Source organism: Rhineura floridana, chromosome 1 (assembly GCF_030035675.1).
Source record: "Rhineura floridana isolate rRhiFlo1 chromosome 1, rRhiFlo1.hap2, whole genome shotgun sequence".
Classification (NCBI taxonomy): domain Eukaryota; kingdom Metazoa; phylum Chordata; class Lepidosauria; order Squamata; family Rhineuridae; genus Rhineura; species Rhineura floridana.
Window position 1 is genome coordinate 158,343,174 of NC_084480.1, and position 26,543 is coordinate 158,369,716.

Genomic DNA, 26,543 nt, shown 5'->3' on the forward strand with positions numbered 1-26,543 from the left:
TTTGAGAAGTAGCTGAAATTTTTCACATCCAGTCTAGTAATGATTCATATTGTGTATCTCTAGAATACATAGGAGGAGGAGGAGGAGGAGAGCCTAGCGATAAGAAACAGCCTTTTTTTCGAGGAAGGGGAGCAGGGGGAGGTTTATCCTTCTCTGTCTTCTCTTGTGCAACACCTCCCTGCAGCATCTTGTTTTGTGAATTCAGCCACATGTCCTTGAGTGTTCCCTCACACCCACTGCTAAGGGGATTAGTGGGTTTGGGAGGGGGTGTACTGTTTTCCCCAGGTAGCATGCCATCACATGGGTTATAGCGCCATCTAGCGTCCGAAGGCAAGAATGTATTGAAGTCAAAGACCTGGGGCATCCAAGCCCCTCCCACTCCAGTTCATTCTTGCCTTCGTCTGAGGCTGTTATATCCACTGTAGTTTAAGGATGTAGGGTTCTAGTGTAGTGTAGGAATTTGGATTTTTAAGTTAAGTCTGTGTGAGAGTGTGTGGGACGGGGGCTGTTGGTTTTTGTTTCCCCTTTTTTCCTTAATTGTCTCTTGTTTTTGGTCTGTTTTGGGGGTGGTTTTTTTCCGATTGTTTTCTCCCCCCGGTTTATCCTCACTCCTTGTGTCAGAGACAGCAGAGGCTGTTCCCTGCCTGGGCTCCTCATTAGGAAGAGAGGAGTCTGCTACTGCTGCCTCTGCTTTAGCAGCGGCAGTGGCCCCCCCTTCTCCCTGCGGCTGAAGCAGCGAGTCGGAAGCTCGTGGCGGCAGCTTCAATTTGGCTCCACGGCTCGCTACTGCAGCCGCTCGGAGCTTCCTGGCTCAGGAGTACAGCTCGTGGAGGCAGCTCTCTACTTGGAGGTGGCTCTCTTTTTTTTCTTCACAGGCCTCTTTCTCCGCGGCTCGCTACTGCGGCCGTTGGGAGCTCGCCAGCTGCTGAGGCAGGGCTCGCAGTGGCGGCTCTCTCTCTGGAGCTTGCGGCAGTGGCTCCCTTTCATTTCTGGCAGCAGTGTCTGTGGGGTAGTTGTCGGTTGCCGCTCCCCCTCAGGCGACTTTATATCTGCAACGGCCACCGTTACTCCGTTGTGGGGCAGAGCATTGGCACTCTAGGTGGGCGCCATTTTGTTTTGAATTTTTCCCACCTTTTTTCAGCAGCCGTCATTTTGCCTGTTTTTTTCCTGCCCTTTTTGTTGGTGAGGCATTTGACCTTAAAGCTCTTCCACTCCCCCCTCATACTTTTGCATCCCTTGTGTGTTGACTGCATTTAGTGAGGGGGGTATTTAGCATAGTTTTGTACTTTTTAAACATAAAATAAGAATAAAAATAAAACAGAAAGTGAAAGAGAGGCCCAGGACACGGAGAGGCTTCTACATATATAAGTGCACAGGAGCAGTACTGCGCCTTTCCTGTTGTGTGCGTGTACTCTGAGCTTGATCTTCATCGTTCTTAGTCGCCAGTAGTGCACTTGGGGTTGTACCGCTCCCCTCATACGTGGACATGTACTAGTGCTCCTATCCACACCGCACCCCCCTCCTCGTGCATGTGTTGGTGACAGGTACCGCACCCTCTACCTTTGTGCGTGTATACTATGGCAGATCAGCGGCCAGAGGCAGCCCATGTGACAGAGACAAAACAGCAGTGCAAGGCCCCGTCACACGACAAGTCTATAAACACAAGCAATCCAGACTCCACTCCAAGGCTGTTGCTAAGAGCAAACACTTGTCTAGCCATAGCGCTGCCAGATGAGCACGATACGTGTCAGTCCTGGCTTCAGAGGAGGCTGGCCAAGAGAGATTAACAGCCCTCTTTCATTCACCTGCTGGGTTGTCAGAGGACAAGTTTGAAGGGTTTCCTAGCCAGCCAACTTTGGACTGCCCATCTCAGTATATCTCAGCGGCTAGAGCTCACACGTCTCGTCAGTCTGATGAGACTCCTGCACCTCTGTCTCCATAAGGGCAACCACATCTGCCTCAACAAGTGCAGCCAGTGCCCTTGGATCCTGCCCCTCTACTGGGGTTGCAGTTGACTCCAGAATTTCTCTCACAGGGCTTCTCTCAAGCACAGTCACTGTCTCAGGTTAATCCATTAGTTCAGCAGGGTACACAGCTGCACTCGAGCACTATGGAGCAACACAGCTGTAATAATGACGCTTCATCACCTTCACCAAATCCCTTTGATGTCGCCAGAGGCAGGATTGGCAGTGAGATGACTGGGTTGGAGGATCCTTCGTATTCTCTTCAGGCCGAGGGAGATGAGTGGAGCGGTGATTCTGAACTGGAGGAGGACTTGTTCTATCACCTTTTTGATTCGGCCAACTATCTTCCCCTCATTCGTAGAGTTCTGGACACTTTAGGTCTCCAATCTCTGCAAACTGAATCTATCACTCCTCCTGTGAAGAGGTCTAAGGTTCTCAAATCTCCCAGATTGACAGATCACTTTCTTCCTGTGCCAGACCCCATCGACAAGCTGGCCAAGGAGTAATGGGCTTGCCTGCTGCAGGCATGCCGTTTCTCCACCCTCGCCAACAGATACTACACCTTGGCTCCAGACTTCATGAATTGCCTTAACGTCCCGGGGGTAGATGAGCCAATTTCCAGTTTGGTATCCAAGTCTCTCCTTCTGAAAGAAGGGGACTCCCAGCTTAAGGATCCTTCTGAGTGACGGCTAGACTTTGCTCTGTGTAAAAACCATGAGGCTACCGCTTTCTCTGTTCGGGCCTCTGTTGCAGCTTCCATTTTTTCAGCAGCCTGGATGGATGAACTCTTAGACAATCCTAATCCGGATCCGGTCAAACTCAGAAAGGGTCTGGTGATGTTACACAAGACTGTGGCGTTTGTGGCTGATGCCACCTTAGATGCAACTCATCTGGGAGTGCGGGCCCTAGCCGTGGAAGTAGTGGCTCAGTGTACATACTGGGACGCGGATACTATGGCCAGGGCCAACTTGTCTAGGGTCCCATCCTTGGGGTCATTACTCTTTGGAGAGGAAGCCCTCAAAGCGGTCTTGGTAGACCCCAGAGACAATCGAAAGCCAGTATTGGCCACATTCAAGAAGGACGATCGCAGGCTGTTCAGAAGGTTCGCTCCATACCGTTCAATTCAGCCCTTTTGGGGAGCGCAGCCTGGGGGACAGGGCCGCAATTCTTGCTTTACTGACTTCCGTTCCTCCAGGGGAACCTGGCACAAACAGCGATTCCAGGGCAAAGCTCAGCACCTGGGACGACAAGGCCCTTCGTCTCCATCATATGGAAGGGGAGATCGTCAGCGCAGACAATACTGACGCCATCCCTGTCGGAGGCAGGTTGCTTCTTTATGCAAATCACTGGCTATGTTTAACACAAGTCTTTTGGGTCAGAGATCTCTATTCTCACGGTTATGAACTAAAGTTTTGGTTAACTCCCCCAGACAGATCCCTTCCCTCTCCTTTTCCCAGATCTCAAGAAAGGCAGAGGGTCATGCAGGAAGCAATACTCCTCAACATTGCTGCAATAGAACCAGTACCATCAGCAGAAAGATGTGTGTGGGGGGTTACTCTGTCTTGTTTGTGGTTCCCAAGCGAGATCTGTTGTGGAGGGCAGTCTTGGACCTCAAGTTTGTCAACTGCTTCGTGAAGTATCACCGATTCAAAATGGAGGCCCTCGCATCCATTATAGAAGCTCTGCAGGAGGGGAACTTTCTGGCCTCCATCCACCTGAAATAGGCTTACCTCCATGTCCCAATCTGCCCTGCTCACAGAAGGTTCCTGAGGTTCGCCTTTGGTCAGCATCACTTTCAATACCGAGCAATGCTGTTTGGACTCTTGTCGGCCCCGAGGGTATTCACCAAAGTGTTGCTCACCCTGATGGCTTACCTCCACCTTCAGGGGATCCATATCTACCCCTGTTTGGACGATTTGCTGCTTTGGGCGGACTCCAGGGCCCAGGCTCACTATCAGGTCCAGCGCACCCTCGAGGTTCTGCTCACCAATGGTTGGCTGGTCAACATCGACAAGAGTTAACTAGAGCCAACTCAGCTGCAGCATCTGGGAGCGATATTGGACACAGCGCAGGCCATGGTCTTCCTTTCACCAGAGCGTATTGCAACAATCAGAGATATGGCACTGCTCCTGACGCATTGCTCAAGGGAGGATGTACTGCTTCCAGCAAAGGCTCTGGGGACGTTCATTTCCACCATTCACATTGTACCGTGGGCTCAGCATCACACTTGACCACTCCAGTGGACCCAGCTGCCATTTCAATTGGACATTGCCAACTCCAGCTATCGGGAAATCCGCCTGGATCCTTTACTGCCTTCTTTCCGATGGTGGGCGACTATTCAAAATCTCAGCAGGGGAACTCTGTTCCGAGAACCAGACAGGACTGTAATAACCATGGATGCCAGTCTGACCGGCTAGGGCCTCCACTGCAATTCATGCTTTGTCCAGGGTGTATGGTCCAGGTCAGAGGTCAGTCAAGAGTATCAACTGGCTGGAGCTGTCAACCAATCTTACATTTGAAACGTACTGATTCAAAGGGACAACACCTGCGTGAAATTGCATTTGAACAGACAAGGACAAACCAGGTCGCAATCTCTCCAGGTGGAAGCGACCTGGATCTTCGACTGGGCCAAATGTCATCTGATGTCATTGAGGGCAGAACATCTCAGCAGAGTTCTGAATGTGACGTCCAACTGGCTTAGCAGACAACAGGTGATTCCGGGAGAGTGGAAACTTCACCTGGCTGTGTTCGACCTTCTTCAGCATCAGTTTGGCATCCTCTCAGTGGATCCCTTTGCTTCCAGTCACAACTGCCAGCTGCCCCGGTACTTCTCGAGGTATCTGGAAACAAATGCGGAATCTGTAGATGCGCTGCTGACACCTTGGCTGGGTGGTCTTCTGTACCCCTTTCTCCTGATACCTCTACTGGGCAGGACACTGCAAAAACTGTGACGCGAAAGGGCTCAACTGGTCCTGCTAGCTCCGTACTGGCCTCGCCGGCCATGGTCCTCGGACCTCCTCTCACTGTCTATAACAGACCCTTGGAGGTTGCCAATCAGACCAGATCTTCTGTCACAGGGACCGATATGGCACCCAGATCCCGACTGGCTGAGTCTGACAGCTTGGCATTTGAACAGAGGCAGTTGATTCGCACAGGAGTATCACAGGAGGTTGTGGATACAATTCTGGTGTCTAGAAGGCCGTCGACAAATTGCATCTACCAGAGCACTTAGTCCGCCTTTTCCAAATGGTGTGCATCCTATGACTTCCAACCTTCTCAAGCCGCTATACAGCAAGTGCTGCAGTTTCTACATAATGGTATGAAAATGGGACTTAAAGCAAACACCTTGCATTGCCAGGCCTCCACCATATCGTCAATTTGTCCGCGTTCCCATGGGCTCACACCTGCTCAAACATTTTTTGAAGGGAGCTACTCTTCTTTCTCCAACAGTGTGTCACCATTTTCCTTCGTGGAGTTTGCCAAAGGTCCTGCAAGCCTTGCAGCGTCCTCCCTTTGAGCCCCTTAAGTCAGTTTCATTGCGACTGTTGTCATTCAACGTCCTGTTTCTGGTGGCGAGAAGAGTTTCAGAGTTGGGTGCATTATCGTCAGCCTGCCATCTCTGCATCTTCCATGAGGACTCAGTGGTATTGATCCAGATCCGTCCTTTCATCCCAAGGTCTATTCAGCTTTCCACTGTAACCAGGACATTGTTCTTCCTTCGTTCTGTCCTAAGCCCATCCATCCGTTGGAGAAGGCCTGGCACTTGTTAGATGTTCGGAGGGCCCTCAAGACCTACCTGTCTTGAACCAAGGACATAAGATTAACGGATTAATTGTTTGTATCCTTTCGCCCAAGGACATTGGGGGGGAAAGTTTCTAAATCCACCTTGTCTTGTTGATTGCGTGCCTGCATTGCACTGGCTTATGAGTCGCTTAAGCTTCCAGTGCCTGGTAAGATTACAGCACACTCTACTAGGTCGGCAGCCACTATGGCTGCTTTCACAACCAATGCACCTCTTGCAGATATTTGCAGGGCGGTGGTGTGGTCTACTCCAGATTCCTTTATCAAGCATTACAAGATAGACTGCTGCGCCTCTGCCAATGCCTCTTTTGGAAGGCGTGTTCTGCAACAGGTTCTTTCTGATCAGTAATGAGTGAGTGGTCCCTCCCTGTTGGGGCTCCTTTGGTACATCCCATGTGATGGCATGCTACCTGGGGAAAACGGACCATTGGTCTCACCTGAAGGGTGGTTTTCTCAGGTATCATGCCATCACGGCCCTCCCTGTTGGAGGATGCCTGTTTTGTACCACCTTTCAAATTATTACTGTTCAGAGTTCTGCTGTTTTAGATTGTGTAATCAAGTCAAGACCTTTCTAGATCTGTTAAGAGTGAATGTTGTTCTGTGTTAATTGGGACAGTGTCTCTATTTTCCTTGCTGGTAGGCCTGTTGGCCCTTGTACTTTCTCAGATACCTCACTTTGGACTCATCGCGAATGAACCGGAGTGGGAGGGGCTTGGATGCCCCAGGTCTTGACTTCAGTACATTCTTGCCTTCGGATGCTAGATGGCGCTATAACCCACGTGATGGCATGATACCTGGGAAAACCAGGTGAGACCAATGGTCCGTTCCGGATGTTTATTTTCCTTCTTACTTTCAGGCACAGGTCTCAGATCTGTTGGAGAAATATTAACAGGAATCTATATTTGCAATAGACGGGTGGCAATGTGAGATTTGATGCAAGTGATTTGTTTCTTTTGTTCTATACAAAAAAGTTCCTTCGCATAGAAAGCTAGTTTGTTGTTATATTTACATCCCGCTTTTCCTGTAGGGGGCTCAAGGTGCCATACATTGTTTTCTCCTTCATTGCATCCTCACAACACAGTGAGGTAAGTTAGGCAAAGAGACTGCCAAGGTCATCCAGTGAGGCTGCGTGGCTTAGGGATTTGAACCCTTGTCCTAGTCCAACACACTAACACTGGCACTATCCTAGGCTCCTTAACCTGCTATTTTTTCTATGTGCAGGGAATTTTTCATGCGAGTCTTCAACAGCAGCCTGAAGTGATACAGCCCAACACATTTCTACCATCTCAGTGCCTTTGTGGTTCAGTCTGTTTGGGCCAAATATATAACCTGTTGCTTTCAGCTCTTTTTGGTAATTTTTCCCCCCATCTCCCTCTTTAGGATCAATTTGACACAATTGAGCGCCACACTCAGTGGGGCCTGGACCTGGTGGACAAATACGTCAAGTTTGTGAAAGAGCGGACTGAGATTGAGCAGGCGTATGCAAAGCAGCTGAGGTAGGTATGCCGGTGGCACAGAGAAAGCTGTGCCTGGCAAGTAATGACAAATCTTGGGGTTCAGTCTTTAGGTCTAGGGAAGAGGAGGAAGCAGGACGATCTATCCTTGTGCTTGACAATGGAGAAGAGCAGTTTACCAGGCAGCACAAGGTATAAACTTGAGCTCCTTCTGGAGCTATTTATTTATTTATTTATTTATTTATTTATTTATTTATTTATTTATTTCCCCATAGCCGAAGCTCTCTGGGCAGTTTACAGCAATTAAAAACAAATATACAGATTTTAAAACACAAAAAACAATTTAACAACACAATTTAAAAAAATTTAAAAACAATTTAAAAACGCATGCTATTTCCCTGTGTTGGTGGCATAAAAGTTCATGAATAGTATAGAGATGGTGGATTGAGTGATCTTTTTCTTCCCCTCTCATGATTGTTAGTTAAAACTTGAGATCACCAGATAAAGTTGATTTTTTTCGGTCTGTTCAGGATGGACAGAAGAATAAAATACTTCATAGCACTCTTCAAGTACTTGAAAGGTTGCCGCACAAAGGAGGGCCAGGATCTTTCCTCAGTCATCCTAGAGTGCAGGACACGAAATAATGCACCCAAGTTGCAGGAAGCCAGATTTCGACTGAACATCAGGAAAAACCTCCTAACTGTTGGAGCAGTACAACAATGGAACCAAATACCTAGGGAAGTGGTGGGCTCTCCAACACTGGAGGCCTTCGAGAGGCAGCTGGACAGGCAGCTCTCGGGTATGCTTTAATTTTGATTCCTGTATTGAGCAGGGGTTGGACATGATGGCCTTATAGGTCCCTTCCAACTCTACCATTCTGTGATTCTACTTCACACACATAGGATGTCATGATGGCCACTGTCATAGACAGATATCATGTCTACTTAAACCCATCCTTATGAATTGGTCTGATCCTCCTCTCTCTCTCCCCCCCCAATCCCTAGGCTTGGAGGCAGAATTCCTCTGAATACTGCCAGGGATAAACAGGGAAGGGTTGTTGCCTTCATGCCACACTTGTGTGCATCCAGGCATCTCTTGGAAGCAGGATGCTGGATTAGATGGACCTTTTAGTCAGATCCTGTAAGCCAAGTTCATTTCCAGCATCCATTTCCAGCGTCCATTTTTACTGTCTCTTCTTGATTCACTGGTTTAACAGAGTTTGCTAGCAGCTTTGTCCAATCTTTGAAGGACAGTTTCTGTTCTCCTCAGTCGCCCTAGAATCATAGAGTTGCAAGGGGCCTGTAAGGCCATCAAGTCCATCCCTCTGCTCAATGGGTGCATCCAAGCCCCTCTGTTCCTGCACTTCTTTAAAACTGTCTCCTTCTCAGCCACTTGTTCTAGCTACCCCTGAAGCAGATCCAAAGGCTCTTGTCTGACAGAGCCCCTGTCTAGAAAGACAGAAAACAGTTGAATTTCTGGCTGACTGATTGCTTCAGGAATCATCCAAGCCCCTTTGGTCTTTGGCTCGATTCGTTAGCTGTGATTCTAGTTCTACCACTGCCACCAACCACTCCAATCTACTGATTTGGATTGCCAGGCAACCCTTTACTAGGAACAGAGTCCTCTGTGGTGATTGGACTGGGCAGCACCAATACAAAAGTTGATTGCTTCGCTTTCCCCTCCCCCTCAAATAACTTTATTGGTTACTCTGTTGTTCTCTTCCCACCTTTGCCACCTCCCTTCCCACATGTTTTGCTCCTTTTGAATCTAGAATTACTCTCCAGGCTCCTTTTCCTTAAAATGTTTTCTTCTCTCTTTAAGTCCTAAAGCTGCAAAAATCCGGAAGGGTACAAAGTCCAGCAACTGTGGGGGTTTTTACACATCAGCCTCCTGCCAAGGCTTCATAAGCAATTTGCCACAAGCATAGGGAAGAACTAAACAAGGAGCCTACAGAGCAAGTACTGCTGTCCTGTTGTCTCTATTCTGAAACTGTTATAATGTTGCTCATAAGCTGAGGTTGATGAACCCTGTTCCTTTGTCTGTGACACAGATTCAGCATGATATTTGAGAGGATCTAATAGAAGTTAATTTTATTTATTTAGACAATTGTCAGTGCCAATGAAGAATGAGGGTACCAGCATTATGTCCACCATCATAACATTACATGTGGATTCCTGTGAGAGCCAATATGGCAATGCTACAAACAGAAACTGGTTTCACCATCATTGGTCCCTCTTTAAGGGAGCTATGGATCAGTAACAAATCTCTGCACTTTTGCAGTTCCCAGAGCTTCTTTGGTAAAAGCATGATAGGCTTACATTTGTCATGTTGATATGGAGGGAGGGAGAGAAGTTGAGCCCTGATGATGATGAATATTTGTATACTGCCCATAGTTAAAACATATCAAGGTGGCTTTACAAATCAATTAAAAATACAATAACAACAAACAAATTCAGCAGCATTAGCAGTCAGTATAATTTTAGTTACATTTTGTAACATAACTTTTTTAAAGTTATAACATCAGCAGCAAGCAAAGTTCTTAGTAAATGGGTATGTTCTCAGCATGCACTGAAACTGTATGAATGAGGAATTGCTACGTCTCATTTTTGCCAAGGTAAAAGGCGTTGTATGGCTTTTTGTTTCTAAAACTTCCCAGAATTAATGGGACAAAAGATTGGTGTGTATGTTCATACTATGCAGACGTGTTCATATAAGAGAGTCATAACTGTTATCTGCCCTATGCAAACTTGAGACCTAGCTGAGACCTTGGTAGGAGTTTGACACTATATATCTTGGGGGTTTGGGCTTTGCTTAAGATGGTGGCTTTGATGGGCTCTTTCTTTCTGTACCCTGGCCTTGCTGCCTGTATATACTCAGCATATGATCACTTCCTGAAACAAGAGAGGGTTTAATGATTGCACTAAATGCAGAAGATGCAGGTTAAATTTGCCAGCCTGATACAGTGAAATTAGCTGGACCAATATTTTTTTCCAGAGTTGAATGTTAAATCTTGTTCAGGGTCCCAGGCAGGTTTACTTTCCAAGGAGACAGTTTATTCAGACATGTCCAGGTCAACATGCTGTCCAACGTACTCTCTCAGAATGCCACAAACTCTTTTCTCTTGCAAGATTGGCACTGCTGTACATTGGGCTACCTAAAAAGCCCTAGCAGGGGTTTACCTCTGGGTAAGCTTAAGCTTCCCATGGTGATAACCATCAGGGCAAGTGTTTTCGTCTGCCTCTATAGGACAGCAAGGTATCCTTCTTTGGAGTGATGAATGACATGAAAATACCACCCACCCTTCTTGTGGTCTGTCAGGGTGGGAGCAGCTGGTCTCCTGCCTTGTGGTTACAAACATCAAGAAAGTGCTTAGAATAGTTTGCCAACTGCATGAATGTGCATATATTTGTGCATAGCTTTTCATTCTATATTGGAGACCTAGTGCAGCACAGTGGCTAAGAAACTGAGCTACAAATCAGAAGTCCCAGATTCAAATATTATCTCTAACAACATATGAAGAGCCCTGCCAGATGAAATGGAAGACCTATCTAGTCAAGCATTCTGTTTGCCACAGTGGCCAACCAGATGCCTTCAGGCCTTGCTTGTAGGCTTCTCAGAGGCAGTTGCCCTCTCCTGTTTTTGCTCCTAGCAGGTGATATTCAATGGCATACTACCTCTGAACCTGGAGGTAGCATAATAATAATTATGGCTATTACTGATTCATATCCATATTGTCCATGAATTTTTCTGATTTCCATCTAAACTAGTGACCATCACCATGTTTTGTGGCAAATTCCATAAGTTAACTATGAGATGTGTGAAACAACTTCCTTTTATCTGTCCTGAGTCTCTAATGTCATCCAGCTTTTGCCATGAACTCATGAGGAGCTTTGGGTAAGTCGCTTCCTGTCAGTGTTGGCCCATGTTCAATATGGCATGGGTAGCCAGCGTGGTGCCCTGAACAGGCTGTTGGACTGTTGGCTACACTGCAGTGTGGTGATAATACCTGGCTATTTTCCAGGGTTGTTGGAAGGACTGCAACAAGATAAAGTACGTGAAGGACTTAGAATACTCAAAACTGCTAGATGCTAAGTTATTACAATTACTAGCATTTAAAAATCATTTGGATGGTCTTAATTTTCCTACTAATCCTGCCAGCAGCCAGATGCCCTTGCTAGTTCTCTTAATGCTTTCTGTTCTTCATCAGCTAAACATGTATCCATGGATATGTATGGAGGCCCAGAGGGATACTGATGCATGCATTGGTTGCCATCTTCATTTTGCTCTGACAGCACAAGTCCCATTCACTTCCGTATTGCTTGTACTCCTGCTGCGTATCAAGGATCAAAGTATAAAATGTTAAATATTTTGCAAACTATTACTGCTGTTTTCTGCTAAAACAAAAAAGAGAAAAGCTTCCAAGACAGGCAAATGCAAAACTCTGCAACATGGTAGAATTAAACACGAATTCCTGGGCTCATGCATAATCTGAGCTAACCAATCTGAAAAAAGTAAAGCTTCTACATTTAATAGAAAATGGGATGAAAAATTTATCTCCATGTGTTGGGGCAGAGTAGTGGTGTAGGTATCAACCAAGCCAATATTAGTTGTCTTACAATCACCGGGCCCGGATGGCATGCATCCGAGAGTTCTCAAAGAACTCAAAGGTGAAATTGCTGATCTGCTAACTAAAATATGTAACTTGTCCCTCGGGTCCTCCTCCGTGCCTGAGGACTGGAAAGTGGCAAATGTAACGCCAATCTTCAAAAAGGGATCCAGAGGGGATCCTGGAAATTACAGGCCAGTTAGCTTAGCTTCTGTCCCTGGAAAACTGGCTAGATTAACTAAGCACATAGAAGAACAAGCCTTGCTGAAGCAGAGCCAGCATGGCTTCTGCAAGGGAAAGTCCTGTCTCAGTAACCTATTAGAATTCTTTGAGCGTGTCAACAAGCATATAGATAGAGGTGATCCAGTGGACATAGTGTACTTAGACTTTCAAAAAGCGTTTGACAAGGTACCTCACCAAAGGCTTCTGAGGAAGCTTAGCAGTCATGGAATAAGAGGAGAGGTCCTCTTGTGGATAAGGAATTGGTTAAGAAGCAGAAAGCAGAGAGTAGGAATAAACGGACAGTTCTCCCAATGGAGGGCTGTAGAAAGTGGAGTCCCTCAAGGATCGGTATTGGGACCTGTACTTTTCAACTTGTTCATTAATGACCTAGAATTAGGAGTGAGCAGTGAAGTGGCCAAGTTTGCTGACGACACTAAATTGTTCAGGGTTGTTAAAACAAAAAGGGATTGCGAAGAGCTCCAAAAAGACCTCTCCAAACTGAGTGAATGGGCGGAAAAATGGCAAATGCAATTCAATATAAACAAGTGTAAAATTATGCATATTGGAGCAAAAAATCTGAATTTCACATATACGCTCATGGGGTCTGAACTGGCGGTGACCGACCAGGAGAGAGACCTCGGGGTTGTAGTGGACAGCACGATGAAAATGTCGACCCAGTGTGCGGCAGCTGTGAAAAAGGCAAATTCCATGCTAGCGATAATTAGGAAAGGTATTGAAAATAAAACAGCCGATATCATAATGCCGTTGTATAAATCTATGGTGCGGCCACATTTGGAATACTGTGTACAGTTCTGGTCGCCTCATCTCAGAAAGGTTATTATAGAGTTGGAAAAGGTTCAGAAGAGGGCAACCAGAATGATCAAGGGGATGGAGCGACTCCCTTACGAGGAAAGGTTGCAGTACTTGGGGCTTTTTAGTTTAGAGAAAAGGCGGGTCAGAGGAGACATGATAGAAGTGTATAAAATTATGCATGGCATTGAGAAAGTGGATAGAGAAAAGTTCTTCTCCCTCTCTCATAATACTAGAACTCGTGGACATTCAAAGAAGCTGAATGTTGGAAGATTCAGGACAGACAAAAGGAAGTACTTCTTTACTCAGCGCATAGTTAAACTATGGAATTTGCTCCCACAAGATGCAGTAATGGCCACCAGCTTGGATGGCTTTAAAAGAAGATTAGACAAATTCATGGAGGACAGGGCTATCAATGGCTACTAGCCATGATGGCTGTGCTGTGCCACCCTAGTCAGAGGCAGCATGCTTCTGAAAACCAGTTGCCGGAAGCCTCAGGAGGGGAGAGTGTTCTTGCACTCGGGTCCTGCTTGCGGGCTTCCCCCAGGCACCTGGTTGGCCACTGTGAGAACAGGATGCTGGACTAGATGGGCCACTGGCCTGATCCAGCAGGCTCTTCTTATGTTCTTATGTTCTTAATACACTGAAGAACAAATTTTTGAATGTATTGTCAGGTTGTATTGGTCGGTGGCACAGCCCCCCCCCAAAAAAAGAGAATCAGGCCTATCCATGGCTGCTAGTCTTTAGAAGCAGGCCTTTTTTCTTAAAAGATCTGACTGCTTGAGGCCAATAATGGCATTTGCTCACATTCATCTCTTCTTACCTTCGTGTTTTCCATTCCTTCTCTCTCTGTTGAAACCGTAAGCCCCTTCAAGTAGAGCCCTGCCTTGTTTTTGCTATGTTACTATGTAAGGTGCCCCATGTACTGTGGATCTTTTCTTTCAGAGTGGTCTGCTACCTTAATGTGAAAGTAGGGTTAGAGTTCATGCCTCTTTGCTTTACATTGTCAATTAAGGAAGGGCCATAGCTCAGTGGCAGAACATATGCTTTGAATGCACAACATTCCACATTCAATCCCTAACATCTCCAGGTAGGGCTGGGAGAGACTCCTGTCTGAAACCCTGGAACAGGGATGGCGAATCAGTGGCTCATGGATCCAGCATTTGAAGCCTTTCTGACTGGCCTAACAGCCTTGTGGACTTCAACCCACTTTTGGTCTCGCCACCTCTTAGTGGGCCTTTTAGAAGATTTGGTGGTGATCTTTCAGTGTCTGCTGTGATGGGGAGCCCAGATGCTGCACTATCCACTTCTCTATCTTCCTTGCCACTCTTCCTCCATGCCATTCCGTAGCACTTGGTGATAACTACTACCCTTCAGGAGTTCCCAGGAATGATCTGGAATCTAAGGACTTGGTTTCTTGACTAGACATCTAAAATGAAAGCTAGGCTAGGATTTTTCTAACGTAATCAGTGCCCTTTTAAAAGAAATTTTGGTCTTGGAAAGAGTAAGTAAAAATGTCCACATTTTCGCCGTGATGGCTGTTGGTTTTGTTTTTACTTTTGGTTGCCCAAGTTCTTTATGCTGTGCTGCTAGTCCTGATGAACGTGTACCAAGACTGTGTTGGAAGGAAAGGGAAAGTTTGTCCTTCACTGCTGAGGCAGTACTACCTTTCCTTGAAAAGTCCTTCCCCAGACTGTGACCTAGAGACATCCAACAAAAATGCCCATAGAGAGGGCTATGAATGTGGGAGGAGGTGGCCAAATGACAAAGTCAGCAGGCAGCATGACTAATGAGTACTCCCAGATTTGTGACTCTAGATCAGAGCTTGGAAGATTACTTTAAAAAAGTAATAAATTACAGTTACATGGCCCCCAAAAGTAGTAATTATCGTTACAATTACTCTGAAAGTAACTGGTTACTTTACTTTTCCTCAAAAGTAATCACTACAGTTGCATTTCAGTTACTTTTTAAAAAAAACCCTACAAGGTGCTGGCCTTGGCTGCTGCACATCTAAGTAGCCTAAAACAACATTGAGGGCAGCTATGAGAGAACTAGAAAAGGTCCTCAAATGCAAAGATATATCACTGAACACTAAAGTCAGGATCATTCAGACCATGGTATTCCCCATCTCTATGTATGGATGTGAAAGTTGGACAGTGAAAAAAAGTGGATAAGAGAAAAATCAACTCATTCAAAATGTGGTGTTGGAGGAGAGCTTTGCACATACCATGGACTGCAAAAAAGACAAATAATTGGGTGTTAGAACAAATTAAATCGCAAATTAAACTGTCACTGGAAGCTAAAATGATGAAACTGAGGTTATCATACTTTGGACACATAATGAGAAGACATGATTCATTAGAAAAGATAATAATGCTGGGAAAAACAGAAGGGAGTAGAAAGAGAGGAAGGCGAAACAAGAGATGGATTGATTCCATAAAGGAAGCCACAGACCTGAACTTACAAGATCTGAACAGGGTGGTTCATGACAGATGCTCTTGGAGGTCGCTGATTCATAAGGTCGCCTTAAGTCGTAGTCGACTTGGAGGCACATAACAACAACAAAGGGTATCAAGGGCTACTAGCTACAGTGGCCATGCTCTGCCTCCATAGTTGGAGGCACTATGCTTCTGAATACTAGTTGCTGGAAACAGCAGGAGGAAAGAGTGTTAAGGTCCTGCTTGCAGGTTTCCCACAGGCATCTGGTTGGCCAATGTGAGAATATATATATATAATGGACTAGATGGGCCATTGGCCTGATCAAGCTGGAGCTTTTTTTGTTCTTATGTTTTTATGAATGAAATTCTTGGTATATTTCTCAAGTTACAATTCCCAGGTCTCTTCAGGGGAAGCCATGATAGCACAATGAAACCACTTGTATCCTCCCTGAAAAAAAATCTCGACTTATCGTGACCCTATGAATAGGGTTTTCATGGTAAGCGGTATTCAGAGGGGGTTCACCATTGCCTTCCTCTGAGGCTGAGAGGCAGCGACTGGCCCAAGATCACCCAGTGAGCTTCATGGCTGTGTGGGGATTCGAACCCTGGTTTCCCAGGTCGTAGTCCAACACCTTAACCACTACACCACACTGGCTCATATCCTCCCTAACAGTAATAAAATAGGAGGAATCTGTGATAACCTGTTAGTACAAATGCTAAATACATAGATAAACCCAGAGAAATACCTGTACTTATCCTGACTGAGGAGTAGTCCCACAAATGTCTACTGGATACCATTTTCATTTTTTTAAAAATAGGCTTGTGGCAGGTAGATGATTTTCATAAGGCTACTCTGTCTGGGCATCGCTCCCCCCCCCTTTATTACACAGAGCTGTATCATTCATTTTTGTGTGTGCATGCTTAGGGAAGAAAATGGTTTAACGGCAATAGATTAGGAGGATAATAGTGAACTTTTAAAGCGGATTAGTCAGCTTTTAAACTTGCTCTTAAAACACGGACTAGGTGATCAGATCAGAACCACTTGCATTGGTTGCCAGTGAGTTTCTGGGCCCAATCCAAGGTGTTGGTTTTAACCAATAAAAGCTTGCATGGCTTGGGACCCTAGTACCTGAAGGGAATGCCTCTTCCCATATGAGCCTACCTGGACCTTAAGGTTATCTAAGAGGACCTATTCAGAGTGCCTCTTCCTCCTGAAATGTGGAGGATGGCAACAAGAGAAGGAGCCTTTTTAGTGATGGCCCCTCCTGCCTGGGAGGGAAGCTCACCTGGCACTCACTTTACAGTTTTTTCAGTGCTGCCAAATGAAGATCCCCCCTCCCCAAGTCTTTTTAGCACTGTTAAGAGAATTGAACATTACATAGTTGAATATAGAATAATAGAATCATAGAATAGTAGAGTTGGAAGGGGCCTACAATCATTTGATTGTGGTGATTTGTTCATGTATTTTTTAAAAATCATAGTGTGATGTTTTATTTTTAACCTAAGTCACCTAGAGGCTTTTGTGCAGGTGATGCACAAATTCTATAAGAAATATTATTTATTATTATTTTTAGAGGGGTAGTTGTGTTAGTCTCTTGTAGCAAAAACTATCTTAGAAGAACAAATGTATTATAGCATACACACACATATATATTGTTTTCCTGAGTTGCAGGTATATATTAGATGGTATATAGTGAACTCAGAAGGGAATAAAAATCCAGAAAAGTACAGAAGGTGATAACTGCATTAACAGTTGTTATTGACAAAATGAGTTGATTTAATAAAAAACCCACCAGATAAATTCCTGTAAGCAAGAGTGAGTGTATTCTGACCCCCTCCCATGCACACCTCCATGTAGTTACTACATGTGTGTCAGGTGTACACCTTATCTAATGGGAGGAAATTACTTAATATGTTAATCCCTGGTCAGCAACAACAGTAGTCCCATTTAATTCAATGCGACTTGCTTCTGTGTACATAGCACCTCTTGTAAAAGAGAGGTGCTGGGATCCCCTCTCCTCCATAATGTCATCACAAGTAGGCACATAGGTGGGGGTAGTGCTTGTGGTTGGGGGTGAGGAGGTGTGAAAAAGGAAGGCACTCTGCATATGTTCAAAGGCATGGTTCCAGAGCTGAGGCATGAGCTGTTTGAAGGCTTCCCCCCACTCCCGCTGAGTGGGGTTATTTATTTATACCCTCATTGGTTGCGAAGGGAGAACAACTGAAAGCATGGTCGGCCTTTTAAATGCCTTTAACTGGCTGGTTGAGGGCGGTGGCTCCGTGTGCGTGTGAGACAGACGATAATGTGTGCAGGTAGTGTGCTCTTTTCCTGGGGCGGTGGAGGTGTGCAGGGCACGTCTCCATGAGGTTCTTCTCTGCCTCACCAGGAGGTGGGGGGAGGGTGGCGTGGCGGTGGATAGGAGGTCAATCTGAACATATGCACACACACATACACACTATATATATATAAACATACATCGCAACAGCTGAGGCGACAAGAACGACACAGTACTGCGCCTGGCGGCTCTCTTTGCCTCAGCAGTTGGGGGGGCAGCCGTGTTCACTGAAATAGGTGGAGCTAGTCAGGCGCTCGCACCTAAGGGGACAGCTGAGAGGGGAGGGGGAGGTGGTGGTGGTGTTGATGAAGGAGTTTTAGGGTGCACGGAGGGGGAGGCAGGCGATTAGGCTGAGGCGCGGCAGAGCAAGGGGGGCAGGGCAAGTGGGCCGGAAAGGGTAACACACACACACACACATACCGTCACTCACTTCCACAGCTACTCACCCCCATTCTGCTGCCGCCTTCTCCTCCTTCATCGTTGCCCTTCGGCACGGTCTGGCTCTCCACTTCCTCCCTCGTCCCTCCTAACACAGAGCACGAGGGAAGAGCTACATGGCGCAGAAGCCCAGTTTGAGGCACACATCTTTCCTCCACCATTCCACCAATCACAGGAACAGAAGAATTCCTCTCCTCCCCCCGTAACGTCCAAATGTAATGCAAGAAACATTACCGTTGCAGTTGAAAAGTAATGAAATCACCACTCGTTCTGTTACAAGCAAAATGTAACAAAGTTACCCAATTGTTATGCAAAAAAGGAATAAATTACAAGTAACTAGTTATTTCTAATGAGTTACTTGCAAGCCCTGCTGTAAATAAGGAGAACATTAAGAAAGGGTCTCTCCACCTCTAAGCGGAAGTGACCTCTGGTTGCTGCGTGTGGCTTCGTTGCTGACACACTAGCTTGCTGACTTCTGACAACATTACTCTTTGCCCTCTGAGAATGCTGAGGAAGAAAGACACAAGAAGCTTGTTTTCACTGGAGGAGGGGAAAGCCTCTCTTGCTTATGGAGGGTAAGCTGAAATGGCAGCATGAAGTATATCAGAAAGTGTTGGCCTATAACTTGGCCATTTCTGAAACAATAACCCATGCTATGAAGGTCTTTGGTGGAATGGAAGACGCCAAAAGTTTTTATGCTACTTGATGGGACTTGATCTTATCTACTGCTATTCATGATATACATAACTCCCTGCCTATACTGCGTGAAATTTGGACAACATGATAACATTTTCTGTAATGAGTCTATTTTATGTTTACATTTCAATATGTCACCCAAAGGCTGCTTTGGTTGCTTTTTCTTTGATTGTTTTGTTGATTGGTTTTGTATGAATATATACTTTTTTAAAGTGTTGACCTATTTGCATAGGCAAGGGATCTCCTCTTCAAACACTTCCGCTTGCCCCTTCCCTAGGTTTTTCTCCTAGTTGAAAATATTGATTGTACCCACTTTGTGTTTTATGAGTTTATTTTGCTGGTTCTTTTGAATAATCTCTTTATGTCACTGTTGCCATTGATATCAGACAGCATTGATACACTGGCTCTTCTGTAGCATCTCATACTCTAGCCATTCTTTTCCCTTCTTTTGTTTTGGAGCATTTGAAACAAGTATGCCATGGCAATGCTGAAAGGTGAAGATCTTGTTCATTTGCTGAGCTGTTCCTTGGTTTACACTGGTATAGAATTGCAGAGTTTGTCATGGGAACAACAGAGCTTAGAAGTTGAGGTTTATCACCTTGTTGCCTCTGTTACCACACTAGCTTGGGACATGTGTTTCTATACACATCTGAAAGCACCTTCTCAGTATTCAAGAATAAGCCCCTCTGGAACATTGAATGGCTGGTGGGAATTTCATGCCAGGGTAACCTTTTCCCACTGCAGCTTTGATACTATTTTGATGGGTGACAGATTGCTACCAGTCTGATAAAGTTGGCCCCAAAACTAGCACATTTGCCAAACATCATAAGCACAGTTTGCATTGTAGGAATTTCAGTCTAGGTAGCAGAGAAGTTAGCAATTTGATGTCTGAATGGTACAACACATTGAAATAGTGAGGGGGTGCTGCCATTGGTGCTCTGCTTCAAGCAGCAAACTGGCTCGTGTTGACCCCTGCTCATTCTCACTCTCATTTACAGGAATCTTGTGAAAAAGCATCTCCCCAAGAGGATTGCACGAGAAGACCCAGAATTAAAGTAAGTATTGCACAGTGAGTGCTTAGCTGCAGTGAAGCATGAGATGTTCCCACTCAGCACTGTACATTTTTGAGGTAGAAATATGTTGACTACAAAAATTTTGGTCAGCTGTTTTCAGTCTTTGCCCTAGCAGGGCTGGGCAAGTCATTGGCTCTCTGGAGGGCTGGCCACCTGAGAAGTCATCCAGGGTGGCAATATTTGTAGGGATGCCCATGTAGCTGCAGATGCAATCTAAAAATTGCATCACAACACTGCAAGGGGTCCTGGGGACTTGCCAGTTGGATCACACTGTAAAACCTTCCATTCACCATCTGCTCAGCAAATCCTGGAAGTGGCTAGTTTGCTACGTAAGTCAATTTTATACCTGTTTAAGCTTGTACTTTCACTACTGATCTTACTATTTGTATTTGCCACCAGTAGCTGCTGTTCTAGGAGCATGTTGCAGTCATGTTGTCTGGATCTCCCTCAGCATTTTTCCGTTGGTTCTGTTAAGTAATTCCAAAACTGCACCTACAAAATACGCAAACCACCCATAAAATCTAAAACATCGTATCAAATCTTTTTGTACACCGCCCACAGAGCCTTCGGGCTTAGGGCGGTATATAAATTAAATAAAATAAAATAAATAAATAAAATAAAATAAAATAAAGTCAGTTATCACTAGATCATAGTAAACAATAACAGTCTGGCCCTGTCTTGGAATGTATCATTTCAAAACAGAACAAATGTGAAAAAAGTTCTGTGAAGCACAGATGGGAAACATGTGGCCCTCCAAATGTTGACTAAAAATTTCATAATCCTTGGTCATTGGCCATGCTGGTTGGGGCTGAATGAAATAGGAGTCAAACCACACATGGAGGGCCCAGGTTCCCCATACCTGCTGTCAAGTGTTGTTCTCTTGCCAGTATATAATACATGCTCTTACATGTAATGAGCAGAGCAATAGGCTTCATCCAGGTGTGGTTAATTTGCATTACACTTTGTAGATAAAATTGGTCATATTCCCTCAGATCTGAATGCCATAGTTTACAAAGAATCTGCGATGAATGTAGCCATGGTATGTTCAAGACAGGCAAATATGTATCTGTCATGTTCCCCCAGCTTTTAGTTATCTCTTTTTTCAAATAAACTACACCACCTCTAAGGGATCAAGGCGGTGGGTAATGCGTCCCTTGACGAAGGTCATCTGCCATCAGCCCTTAAGGAGGCTGTAATTATTCCAACTCTAAAAAAGCCCTCCTTAGACCCCCTGAACTTAAACAACTTTCGCCCAGTTTCAAACTTACCATTTCTGGGGAAGTTGGTTGAATGGGTGGTAGTGAATCAGCTTCAAGCATACTTGGAGGAAGTGAACTTACCTTGACCCATTTCAATCAGGTTTCAGACCCAGACATGGGATTGAAACAGCATTGGTGGCTCTGGTGGACGACATGAGAAGGGCGTTGGATAGAGGCGAATATACTCTCCTTGTCCTTCTGGATCTCTCAGCAGCCTTTGACACTGTTGACCACGTTATCCTGTTAGATCGCCTAGAGAGCCTGGGTATTGGAGGCAGCGTTTTATGATGGTTCCACTCCTTCATCTCTGGGAGGTACCAGAGAGTGGCGCTGGGAGAGGAGGTCTCTGAGCCCTGGCCTCTTACTTGTGGGGTGCCACAGGGCTCCATCCTCTCCCCGAAGTTATTCAATGTCTATATAAAGCTGCTGGGAGACATCATTAGAAGATTTGGTCTGCAATACCATCAATATGCAGACGACACGCAGATTTACCTCTCATTCAAATCCTCCCCACTGGCGGCATTAGAATTGTTATCCAAGTGTCTGGAGTCGGTCGGGGAATGGATGGGCAGGAATAAGCTTAGGCTGAATCCAGATAAAACTGAGGTTCTGTTGGTGGGTGATGAGGCAAAGCTGAGGATTACCAATTTGGTGTCCCTGAGCGACCAAGTCGGGAGTTTGGGGGTCATCCTTGACTCCCAATTAACTATGGAGGCGCAGGTGGCAGCCATTAGTCGGCCGGTGCTTTATCAACTTCACCTCATATGAAGGATACGCCCTTACCTCCCAAGCCGTTTGCTACCTTTGGTCGTGCATGCTGTGGTTCTGTCTCGCTTGGACTATTGTAATGCTCTATATGTGGATCTTCCACTGAAGACGGTCCGTAAGCTACAGCTAGTGCAGAATGTGGCGGCTCGCCTGATTAAAGGCAGCCGCCACCAAGATCATATTACTCCAGTCCCCAGGGAGCTGCGCTGGCTGCCGGTGGTCGCTTGGGCCAAATTTAATGTTCTGACTTTAACCTTCAAGACCTTATTTGAAGCCGGCCCTCTCTACTTAAAGGAACGCCTCCATTCTCACCAGGGGCGCCGTCGAACAAGATCCTCCATGAATGGTTCACTCTTTATTCCCCCTACAAAAGCAGCTAGACTGGAGAGGACTAGGTCAAGAGCCTTCTCTGTAGTGGCTCCTTCACTATGGAATGCCTTGCCAACTGACCTCCGCCAGGCCCCCTCCTTGCTGTGCTTTCGACAGGCCTTGAAGACTTGGCTCTTCAACCAGGCTGGGGAGGGGGTTTAGGTTGTTAGATTGCAGTTCTAGGGGTGGTTTTAAGTTTTCTGCTTATGTTTTTTATGGAATGTATTGTATTTTATTGTACGTTGCCCAGAGTGACAGGATAACCCCTGCCAGATGGGTGTCTAACAAATTTAATAAATAAATAAATAAATACTGCTTTATCCTTTCCTCCATAGAAAAGGTTTTCCAACCCATTGATCATTTTGTCTACACTTTCCTACTGCTATTCAATATCTGGGCAATGAGAACTATACACAGTATCTGTGGCCACACCATAGATTTATATTTAGGTATTACAGTATTGGCTACCATTTTTACAAAACCATTTCAAATGAGCATGGAACTTTCTTTTATTTTAATTTCAGTTTACATTTTCATTGAGCTATATCTGTCATTACCTAAAGGCCTGTTGCTTGGTTAGTCACCACTAGTTCAGGCTGACGCAAAAATTGCCGACATTACTTTTTTGGCGCTTTTCATAGCGGAGCAAGTTTGACCCCCTGAACAGAGTGGGCCAGTTAGCTGTGCTTTCTTGCTGGGGAAGAGTGCAGTGAAATTTGCTGCAATCAGGGAGACAGGCTAAAAAGTTTTATTGAGCCACTGGCACACGCAGAGCTCCATTCGCAGTGACCAGGCCTCCATTCTTCTTGTCTAACTTCCCTAGTCATTTACGTGATCACTTCATGCATCTGAGAAAGTGGGCTATGGCTCATGAAGGGTGTATGCTCCAAGACTCAGTTTTTCTGTCCTTAAAATGGTAGTAATGATTCCCTTCTCTGGCGGTTGGTTATGAGAAGAAATGAAATGGTGTTGCCTGCTTTCAGCTTTAAGGGTAGGATGAGCTGTAAATGTTAGCATGTCTTTATCATTCTTTCTACCACCTACCACTTGCTAAGGTCAATAAATGCTTACCGAAACAAAATGAACTCAGCATGGCCCTCTAACCCCCCTCCTTGTTGTGTAAGTGCCAGGAATCTAGCATTCTGAGTTGTGTTACAGAGCTCAGCATGTTTGCAAAGGAGTTTAGAAAATGGTCATGGCTCCTCCTAGTTTGAGACCTTTGGAAGGTTGGTTAGTCCCCAAAACACAAACAGGCAGGAAGAGCCATTTTCTAGGCAAAACTTAAGAGAACTTGTAATTTTTACTGTGTTTGGCACTGAAACATTTGAAGCTGCACTTAAATACGAAGAGCATGAAATTAAAATATGTAAGGCTAGAGAAAATACATTATAAGGGGAGTCATGGAGCAGAATCGCATCTGTTTCTTAATTGTATAATAAGAGTTTCTGTTGGTTTTAAGAATCTGATTGTGAAAACCTTTAACAGCTTTATAAACAACTGAGAACAGATCTTGAATTCTGCATCAAGGGAACAATCAACTGAAAGCTTTTTGAGTAGCATAAATTATGAATATCAGTGAAGTGCAAATTTACTTGTTTGCGGGAATCTTCTCAAAATGTGTACTATTTTCCGAAGTATATAATGACCAAGCACAGTAGTAATTAAAATTTGCATAGCACAAGGCATTCCTATACATGTCTCTCTAAGTATGTATTGGGTTCAGTAGGACTTACTCCTGAGTAAGCAGGTATAAAAATGCGGCCTTAGTGACTATACTGGCTTGTATAACACTGATAAGGAAGACCGAATACGTGATTAATGTTTATGCTTCCTTCTGCAAAGCTGGGGCCTCTGGTTGTCACTGGTGGTATGCCAATGCTGGCAGTGTTTATATTCTGTATTTCTGCTGAGTAGAACTAATGGGTCCCCATTGATTCAGCTGAAAGTATATTCATACCCAATAATGGAGAGAGAGCCGCTGTTGTAACTACAGTACACATGTCTGCTGTTCCAGCTCTTTAGTCTGTCTGTCAGCTGTAACCTGTCCTAAATGACAATGAATCGTAGCAGAAGTTAGTAGCAAGGGCTAAGATGTCAGTATTAAGGTTGCAGTGACTGGAAGGCAGGGGGTTGAGTTGATGGGAGTACAGTTTAAGTGGTGGGAGAGAACAATCTGGAACAAACACATAAATGGAAATGCATTCTGACAACATCAGCATGAAATGTAAAGAAAATAAGAAGCCTGCTGTGAAGATCAGTTTAAAACTAAGTCAGTATGGCACCTCATCATGAAAGACAGAGATGTCACTGGGAGTGGGGCGGGAGGGGCAGAGAGGGACCTGGCTATGCTTCACTGTAAGTCTGTGCTGTCGAGCACAACTTTACAACCTTTTCTCTCCTGTGCAGGTTCTGCCAATATCAGGCCTTTCTTCAGGTGGTGAAGGAGCTGAATGACTTTGCAGGCCAGCGTGAGATAGTAGCTGAGAACCTTCTGACGCAGATCTGTGTGGAGCTTGCCAAGTATTCACAGGAGCTCAAGCAGGAGAGGAAGTCGGTAAAGTACCCCCTACCTTCATTGGGTTCCTGTATGTGGTGGCAAGACACTTGGCATAGTGGTCAGTCAGGGGCAAATGAAGTTCTGAAGAACAAAATCATTCAGCCCCCCCCCCCCGTGAGAGGCATGTCATATTTTGATTCCTCCCTTTCTCTCATGGATGACAGAGGTCTCCAAGTGGGTATTGTAGCGCCCCCTACAGCTCAGAGACAGGAAACGCTTCAGCAAATACTTTTGCTCCTCCCGTCTTGTTGAGGCTCAGTTTTAGTTTCCTGTCAGCTCGGAGAACATCCTGTTTGATTATTCTCCTCGCTGAGATTGAATCCTTTTTTCGTCTTTTCCTACACTTAATTCATGGGTTTTTATCCTCTTCTGTCCTCCCCTTGTGTTTATGGTTGCTGTCCAGAAAAATCTTTCCTCCTTTTAAGTCCTTAGCAACTGAGCGTTTTACCTATCAGTTCGTCAGATCTCTTTCTCCAAAGAGGTTCTGTTTTCCTTTCACCTACTCTCAATTTCCTTCCTTTAAAAAAACAGAAACAAAATTTGTTTGTCTTATTTGTTGATCTTTTCCTCCTATCAGCTCTGCCTTAACTCTGTCAGAACTCTCTTCTCTCTCAGCTCTAGTCAGATTTGCCTTTGTTTCTTGAGGTCTGTCAGTTTTCAGATCTTCATTTCTGTTAACTCCTGCCTGACTTGCTGCATCTTTCATTTTTTGGAGAAACTCAACGTTAAAGCTCAGCACTCTAAGAGAAAGCAGGCTAAAAAATCTGGGCTACTCGGCCACAGGCGTGTTCAGCTCCCAGTCCCCGCACTTTCCCGCCATTTTGCAGAGAAAGCGGCCTCTGATTACTAATGACCCCGATGAGGGCACTTCATCCAGCTCTGCCGGTAGATGTTGCCCTGGTTTGGAAGCGTTCCCAGGTAGGGAGTCCACGGAGGTGGTCCCTTCACCTGAGGGGTTGCGGGAAGCAGCGGAGGTGGCAGCAAGAGGAGAGGCAGCACCCAGCACTAGGAGGCGGCAGTGGCAACGGGTGCCATTTTAGATAGCGGAGTGAGGATGCCCGCCATTTTGGATGCTGGAGTGAGAGCGCCTGCCATTTTGGATCAGGGTGAAGCAGGAAGGTCCGCAATGTCAGCGCAAAGGGGAGCTGCAGCCCCCGCCAATTTAGAGGGCAGCGGACCGGCACTACCCGCTCCTTCACAGCCTGCACCAACCACTGCATCTTGCGTTGCCGGCCTGCCACCGGCACGGCGAATGCAATATTATGATCCACCCGCTGCCTCATGCGTGACCACCTTGCCAGCAGCACGGCAAACGCAATATACTGACCCACCACATCTAACCTCTGATGTCGCTTCGCATCTTGAGCTGCTGTCTTCGGATGAAGAAGAACCAAATGGAACAGCGATATGTGACGGGGAGAGATGGGCTGTGTAGTTTTGCCCTCCCTTTCTGCCTCAGAGGGGCAACATCTGCCAGGTGTTACGCTGCAACAGCAACTGCCCCAAGTACTATGGTCTGATCTTTTTTGTCCCACGGTTCTCCTCACTTTAGGGAGGCTATGGTGGGGGATTTGGCTAATGAATTGGCTAAGGGTGGTGCTCCAAATCATCCATTGCCTCTTCCACAGGGCACTGCAGATTGGACCCCACACCTCAATTATAGAAAAGCAGCCTGTGCATACTGTGTGCGGTGATTTTTGGCCTCGCTATTTTTGCCCTTGGCTGCATTTAGAGGTCAAACCACTCCCCTCT

The 26,543-nt window shown here is 45.6% G+C and overlaps 1 protein-coding gene across 4 annotated transcripts in view; it reads left to right on the plus strand.

The window, feature by feature from the left end:
• TRIP10 (thyroid hormone receptor interactor 10) overlaps window positions 1-26,543 on the plus strand; it is a 124,780-nt gene that overhangs the window by 49,689 nt on the left and 48,548 nt on the right. For 3 of the 4 annotated variants that reach the window (XM_061639495.1, XM_061639512.1, XM_061639503.1), the window contains 3 exons: window positions 7,146-7,261; window positions 19,764-19,820; window positions 24,641-24,788. In XM_061639495.1, the coding sequence (XP_061495479.1) occupies window positions 7,146-7,261; window positions 19,764-19,820; window positions 24,641-24,788 (321 nt within the window). The remainder of the gene's footprint in view (window positions 1-7,145; window positions 7,262-19,763; window positions 19,821-24,640; window positions 24,789-26,543) is intronic. The other variant, XM_061639520.1, reaches the window with a different exon arrangement.